Source organism: Schistocerca cancellata, chromosome 1 (genome assembly GCF_023864275.1).
Source record: "Schistocerca cancellata isolate TAMUIC-IGC-003103 chromosome 1, iqSchCanc2.1, whole genome shotgun sequence".
Taxonomy (NCBI): Eukaryota; Metazoa; Arthropoda; class Insecta; order Orthoptera; family Acrididae; genus Schistocerca; species Schistocerca cancellata.
Genome location: NC_064626.1, coordinates 1,218,307,270 through 1,218,315,632, shown reverse-complemented (window position 1 = coordinate 1,218,315,632; position 8,363 = coordinate 1,218,307,270). Strand labels below are relative to the sequence as shown.

Sequence of the window (8,363 nt, the reverse complement as noted above, 5' to 3'; positions counted from 1 at the left end):
AAGCTCTTTCCGGATTTTACTCGTTGGTTTGCTGGTTGATAGCCACATAGGGCGTTAGCTTCAGAAGTTTCTCATTTCTTCTTCTCACTTTTTGCTGCTACCTCTCGGCGGATGTCGGGGTGTGCAATTCCCACGAGGCTGTACAAATTATCCAGCTTGTTCGACCACTTTTTGTTCATCAGCCTGGGACCCTTACCATGTAGGACTATAGAAGAGAGAGCGAAGATCCAACAAAGAGCGGCGTGTTTCGTCAGGAAGCACTTTAGTCGTAACGAGAGTGTTAGGAGGATGCTCAACGAACTCTAGTGCCAGACGCTACAAAAGAGGCATCGTGAATCACGGAGCGGTTTACTATTGAAACTCTGAGAGAGTACTTCCCGAGAAGAGTCGGACAAACTAGTACTCACATACGTCTCGCGGAATGACCACAACGATAAAATTCATGAAATTAGACCTGATACAGAGCCTTAACGATAACAATTCTACTACATTCCATTTATGAATGGAACAGAAAAGTGCAGACCAGCTGATGGTACGAGAAGTACTCTCAGTCACACAGCATCAGGTAGCTTTTGGAGTATTGACGTAGATGGAGGTAAAAGCTTGATTCACAAAACGGCAGCGGCTCCCTGGGCCATCTACCAACCAGGTCGATTGAAAAGCAAATATCCAAACAGACGTATCTCCGTCTCAGACCATTATTCAGTTCGTACTGCCAAAATACTGACTACATAATTTTCTATAATCCTAATGTCTATTTTCTTTTTGAAGCGGCATTTCTAGCGTTTAAAAGCGGTATTGAAAACCGACGATATTTCCGAGGTGGCTTACATGCTGATGCTATTTATTTTCAGTTTTTTTGCATTTCCGTGCGGCCATTTAGATATTCTCTTCTTACTTATGTTCTTCGTGTACTGTAGTGCTATGACACTTTTTTCGCTGTGTAGGCGATAATGAATAACGAAGTTTTCTGATGTTTTATACGAGTAGATTGTGTATAATATCGCCAAGTTGGGAGAAGGTGCAGGATGCATGACGTCAATATATCAGAAAGATTCCACGTAGAACAATCAAGTGGGGATTTGTTATAATCATCAGCCTGCGCAGAATAGTAAAATAATGATGGAAATTTCCAGGCTATTAAATTGCAGTGGTAAGGTTACCCATGCATGATGTATGCTTTGTTTTACTGTCACGTAAACATCAATGCTATTCTGCTACAGAAACTGCTGGAGAGAGAAAGGGAATGATAATCTGCGGTGATAATCTTTACTAGCGTTTTTTGTTCGAACATGCTGTGGGGATAAAGTAAACGTTCTGCTACCTTTAGCAGCCTACTTAGGGTCTTTCGAATAAGCATTTACGTTAGTAATAGATGATGATTGGCATTATGATAAACCACTTTATGTGTTTTCTTCTAAGTGAGTGCTGTTTCGATGAAATGATTAACGAATTCTGCAGAATGACTTTTCACCATTAAATGGGTAAACATACTTGTTTTTAATGCTAAAATATAAATATATCCCGTGTCTTAGTGTCTTTGAAGTCCAAACTCCAAAGTACATTATGGTTCAAATGGCTGTGAGCACTATGGGACTTAACATCTGAAGTCATCAGTCCCCTAGAACGTAGAACTACTTAAACGTAACTAACCAAAGGACATCACACACATCCACGCCCGAGGCAGGATTCGAACCTGCGACCGTAGCGGTCGCGCGGTTCTAGACTGAAACGCCTAGAACCGCTCGGCCACAGCGGCCGGCAAAGTACATTATCTATCACATCCTAAGTACCCGTACGTCACTCCCCATTCTGTTCGTATTTACAGGATAGGAGTCGAGTCATCTGCCAAGAAGTAGGGTTCGAGAATGAAAACTATGCAGATTATTTGAAATTTGTGTTTCCTGAGAATTTTAACTACTTGGATGTAACACACTTTGGAAATTGGTTCTTCAGTTTAGTACAGCTTACCAGCGACGTAGTGGGACAAGTGATACATCGAACAACAGAGGTAGCTTGCTCAGTGACGATCCTGTAATTCAGTTAAATTCCTGTGAGGTAGTTCCTCGTGAATGCGCAATTAATAACTTACGCATCCTCCTCTGTCGGCGCCCCTCCCAAGCAAACACTTACTGTTTCCGATGTACTCTGAAATGAATCACTCCGCTAACGATTGTCCTTCGTCCGCATAGCCTTTTACAGCTCCAGGAGGGTACTCGGAATAGGGTTGTTTGACTATAATATGTACAAATGAAAATGGCGAATAGAGCGCAATGAAATAAGCAAATAACTCTAACAAACATAGGCCCAGATACCAGTCGTTTTTCCAGTACGACAAATGCAGTCATGCCACGTTACAGCACTGTTAATGCCTAAGGCTACATTTATTTCGAAACACCGCAAACAAGCCGTAGATTACGAAGTGATAAAGAGCCCTCGTTAGATTTTATTGTCCTTCCGTGTACCTCAGTACTGGTAAATAGCGTTTCGGCAAGAAGTGTACCGCTTGTAGTTCGCCAATCCCATGGCCTCCTGGATGCTCCGATTTGGACCCATTGTTTTTTTTTGTGTATGGAGATATTTAAAAAGCTTTGGTCTTCTACCAGTTTTGTTGATACTGTCTATGAGCTCTGTAAACACACTACGGTTGGTTATCAATGCATTCGGAACATACCTCGGATTTATAAGGTGTTCCGGCATCGATGAAGAGAAGTGCTGAAACGTGCCACGAACGGTGGCCATGAGGAGCGGTTGCAATATTTTGGTCTTCAAGTGTATGTCTTGCAGTTTGGATCCTCATTGACTACTGGTACTGGGAAAACCATTGGTTCCGGAGCTATATTTCCTAGAATTATTTGCTTGTTTCACTCTCCTCCATTCTCCAGTTTCATTTGTACCTGTTACAGTCTTCGTGTAAAGGTGGACAAAGAAGGAGATATTTACTGACAGACTGCAGTTCTGCAATGCGCAGTGAGGTATTCTCAAACGACTGTTTGCAGAAAATTGCCCACAAAAACGAATATTTCCGTTCCTTCCTTACACAGCACGCTGTTGTAATCTTTCACAAAAGGTCATGCTCCACTAATGAGTGGAAGTTTCATACTGGAAAAGGTAAAATGTTTGTTCCATGAAAATTTATTAAAGTTATTATTTCTTTTACATACATTAGAGTGTGATTCCATAACTGTAACACATCGATTCACACAAAAGCCTGAAACACTTACATTATTAATCGTCTCAACATTTATTTCAATGCATATTTCAAATTAACGTTTTGTTAGTGTGGTAAAATAGTTACAGTTACAAACAATTGTTCCTGAAAGCTTCAACATTCTGAGTAAATAAGAAAAACATTTTGCAACAACTAGTACTTTGAAAGTCATAGCACTTTATAGATCAGCACGAATAAAATATGTAACAGTTAGATATACATTTATATATATATTCATATTTTTCTTCTCGCAGTACAAGACGTTACAAACCACCACGATCAGAACACAACACACATATATCAAAAAAATATCGCTCGCATAAAATTAGCTTGCACACGCACAAACTCCCAAACTCAAACGCACATGAGCACATACACACACAAACACACACACACACACATACGCACGCACGCACACAGACTCAAACACACGCACACACACACATACACGCACAAGGTGTCTTTAGGCTAGACGTCGAAGAGCACAGAGAACGTAGGCGACAACGGCAAGGTACAGGTCGCGTGAGACGAGAGGGTGTTGTTTTCGGGGGTTATCACAGACGACAGTGGCGCGTCGGCGGTGGCGCCGACGGCGGCGAAACTGCGAGCAGTCACGTGACGGCACTGATGAGCAGCGAGGTCAGCACCGCGGCGGCGGCGGCCAGGGGTCGCGCCGACTGACCGCGCACTGCAACAGTGGGAGGGCGCCAGCGGTTAGCGCTGCTCGCTGCCTGTGTCACATTGATGAAGGGCGAAGTCGAAAGCTTGTAGTAAGATAAAGAAAGTTGACAGGAAAGTTCAACTGTTTCTGGTGTCATCTTGCTTCTGGCCTATACAGCAGTGATGTACCAAATTTATTAGAGTTCAGTAGAAGGTGTTTTGTCAGATCAAAACTTTCTTCACAAAATGACATGTCACTAAGGTGTTCTAAGCCCACTGGAGTACAGCGTCTAAAACAATAAGCTTCAAAAAGTCGGTAAAATAGAGCTGCAGCTTATCACCACTATGTCACATTGACCTACTCCTGAATGATTAACAGGTAGGTAGTCACTGTACTCTATATAAACAATATCGCAAGTAATTTCATCTAGTATATTTGAGGTTCTGTGCTAGTGCCAGAAACTGCTTATGTTCCTTTATGTAATATATCTTTTCCAAAATCACAATTTTTGCCGCGCGGGGTAGCTGCGCCGTCTTGGGAGCCTTCTGCCAGTTCGCGCGGCTCCCCCCATCGGAGGTTCGAGTCCTTCCTCGGGCATGGGTGTGTGTGTGTTTGTGTCGTCCTTAGCGTAAGTTAGTTCCATAGGAACTTACCACAAAATTCCAATTTCAGAATTTTAACTCTAAATTTACCGATACAGAATCTTTGGGAGAATTCGTTTCTTACAGATGGCATTTTAACATTAACTATTCATGGTGATACAACTAAGACACCACCCGCAATATAGATAGAACTAGTAAATATGTACACACATCAAAAAAAGTTGGGCATCACCTTGGATCCGAGAATTCAGAACTTGTACAGAAAATTAGAATAGCTATCAACAAAAACATCGTTTCCGCCATTTTCATTGCTCATGGAAACCACACATTGCATGTTCTACCACCATACAGCAGTGAGGCCTTCAGAGGTGGTTCAGGTTGCTGTACACACCGGTACATCTAACACCCAGTAGCATGTCCTCTTGCACTGATGCACGCCTGTATTCGTCGTGGCATACTATCCACAGGTTCATAAAGGCACTGTTGATCCAGATTGTCCCGCTCCTCAGCAGCGATTCGGCCTAGATCCCTCAGAGTGGTTGGTCGGTCACGTTGTCCATAAACATCCCTTTTCGATCTATCACAGGCATTCTCCATAGAATTCACGTCTGGAGAGCATGCTGCCCACTCTAGTCGAGCGATGTCGTTATCCTGAAGGAAGTCATTCAGAAGATGTGCACGATGGGGGCGCAAATTCTCGTCCATGAAGACGAATGCCTCGCCAATATGCTGCCGATATTGTTGCACTGTCGGTCGGAGGATGGCACTCACGTATCGTACAGCCGTTACGGCGCCTTACATGACCACCAGCGGCGTACGTCGGCCCCACATAACACCACCCCAGAACAGCGAGGAATCTCCATCTTGCTGCAGTAGCTGCACAATGTGTCTAAGGCGTTCAGCCTGACCAGGTTGCCTCCAAACAAGTCTCCGACGATTGTTTGGTTGAAGGCACACACGACACTCGTCGGTGAAGAGAGCGTGCTGCCAATCCTGAGCGGTCCATTCGACATGTAATTGGGCCCATCTGCACGGCGCTGCATGATGTGGTGGTTGCGAAGATAGACCTCGTCATGGACGTCGGAAGTGAAGTTGTGGATCATGCAGCCTATTGCGCACAGTCATGACGTCCTGTGGCTACACGAAAGGCATTATTCAACATGGTGGCATTGCTGTGAGGGTTCCTCCGAGTCTTAGTCCGTAGGCAGTTTCTCGTGGGCGGCCTGAACGAGGCATGTCATCGACAATTCCTGTCTCTTTGTATCTCCTCCATGTCCGAACAACATCGCTTTGGTTCACTCCGAGACGTCTGGACACTTACTTTGTTGAGAGCCCTTTCTGGCGCAAAGTAACAATGCGGACGCCATCGAACCGCGGTATTGACCGTCTAGGCATGGTTGAACCACAGACAACACGAGTCGTACACCTGCTTCCTGGTCGAATGACTGGAACTGATCGTCTGTCGGACCCCCTGCGTCTAATAGACGCTGCTCATGCTTGGCTGTTTACATCTTTGGGCGGGTTTAGGGACATCTCTGAACAGTCAACGGGACAGTGTCTGTGATACAACATCCACAGTCAACGTCTATCTTCAGGATTTCTGGGAACCGGGGTGATGCAAGACTTTTTTTGATGTGTGTAGCTTTCACTGCATTGTAGTGGAGAATGTGACGAAGTTTCTGAAATACACAAGTAATTTAGAAGATTTGCATCTGCTGATTTGCTACACACACGTAAAAACACGTGCCTAACTTGGTCAAACGTAAAATGGACACTATCGCTGGTTATCACAAATGACCTCTGGACATTAGATGGTTTGGTTCCTGGTTTAGTCAGCACAAAGCCTGTTTCTCTTCAGATAAATACTGCAGGTAGACAACTTCATGCTCAGAATAATATTTCTATTTCTCCTTCATCACAAAAAAAAAATCAGTCCAAACAGATTTCCCGAAAATCTTTTAAAAAAATATGTAACCTGACAACAAAGCATGTTTCAAAACGTTGTGTGTTTACATAGGAGCGGTAATCGACTGTGGAAGAGGAAGTAACTGTGGAAGAGGAAGTATGTCAGTCAGCAGAACATTTTCAGAATCTATACCGAGTGTTTACGTGACCAGTCAGAAGCGGCATAGGGAAATGGATTCAACAAATCCAGCAATGACAGCCTCATGTGAACTTAGCGGCTGCACCATTGTAAGTAGAGGAGATCCCACACAGATCTGCATTACTGTATCATATGTACGCAAACACATAACTGCGCTACGATTCGTGAAGCCCATCAGTATGCGTATGTACATCAGTATATGTTCCACTCTTAAAAATGAACACGACAGTCAAAACCGTAGATACTGTTTCCATTTATGGCAAATGTCACCAATCTATAAGAGCGGTAATGTCATTCTATGCTAAAAGGTATCCTGGTTGTGCCAAGCCTTCAAGTTCTGTCTGCATAACAATTATTTTGAAAATTCAAAAGATTGAAAGTGTGAAGAACAGCAACTGATGATATAAACGCAACTAGCACTTAAGCTACAGTAACATACACTCCTGAAATTGAAATAAGAACACCGTGAATTCATTGTCCCAGGAAGGGGAAACTTTATTGACACATTTCTGGGGTCAGATACATCACATGATCACACTGACAGAACCACAGGCACATAGACACAGGCAATACAGCATGCACAATGTCGGCACTAGTACAGTGTATATCCACCTTTCGCAGCAATGCAGGCTGCTATTCTCCCATGGAGACGATCGTAGAGATGCTGGATGTAGTCCTGTGGAACGGCTTGCCATGCCATTTCCACCTGGCGCCTCAGTTGGACCAGCGTTCGTGCTGGACGTGCAGACCGCGTGAGACGACGCTTCATCCAGTCCCAAACATGCTCAATGGGGGACAGATCCGGAGATCTTGCTGGCCAGGGTAGTTGACTTACACCTTCTAGAGCACGTTGGGTGGCACGGGATACATGCGGACATGCATTGTCCTGTTGGAGCAGCAAGTTCCCTTGCCGGTCTAGGAATGGTAGAACGATGGGTTCGATGACGGTTTGGATGTACCGTGTACTATTCAGTGTCCCCTCGACGATCACCAGTGGTGTACGGCCAGTGTAGGAGATCGCTCCCCACACCATGATGCCGGGTGTTGGCCCTGTGTGCCTCGGTCGTATGCAGTCCTGATTGTGGCGCTCACCTGCACGGCGCCAAACACGCATACGACCATCATTGGCACCAAGGCAGAAGCGACTCTCATCGCTGAAGACGACACGTCTCCATTCGTCCCTCCATTCACTCCTGTCGCGACACCACTGGAGGCGGGCTGCACGATGTTGGGGCGTGAGCGGAAGACGGCCTAACGGTGTGCGGGACCGTAGCCCAGCTTCATGGAGACGGTTGCGAATGGTCCTCGCCGATACCCCAGGAGCACTTCCCTAATTTGCTGGGAAGTGGCGGTGCGGTCCCCTACGGCACTGCGTAGGATCCTACGGTGTTGGCGTGCATCCGTGCGTCGCTGCGGTCCGGTCCCAGGTCGACGGGCACGTGCACCTTCCGCCGACCACTGGCGACAACATCGATGTACTGTGGAGACCTCACGCCCCACGTGTTGAGCAATTCGGCGGTACGTCCAACCGGCCTCCCGCATGCCCACTATACGCCGCCCTCGCTCAAAGTCCGTCAACTGCACATACGGTTCACGTCCACGCTGTCGCGGCATGCTACCAGTCTTAAAGACTGCGATGGAGCTCCGTATGCCACGGCAAACTGGCTGACACTGACGGCGGCGATGCACAAATGCTGCGCAGCTAGCGCCATTCGACGGCCAACACCGCGGTTCCTGGTGTGTCCGCTGTGCCGTGCGTGTGATCATTGCTTGTACAGCCCTCTC

General features: G+C 45.8%; 1 protein-coding gene across 1 annotated transcript in view; it reads right to left on the bottom strand.

The window, feature by feature from the left end:
• Positions 1-3,128: 3,128 nt before the first annotated feature.
• LOC126163498 (cell adhesion molecule 2-like) overlaps positions 3,129-8,363 on the bottom strand; it is a 250,946-nt gene continuing 245,711 nt past the window's right edge. Inside the window, exon 6 of the mRNA XM_049920180.1 lies at positions 3,129-3,899. Within this exon, the coding sequence (XP_049776137.1) occupies positions 3,823-3,899 (77 nt within the window). The 3' untranslated portion in view covers positions 3,129-3,822. The remainder of the gene's footprint in view (positions 3,900-8,363) is intronic.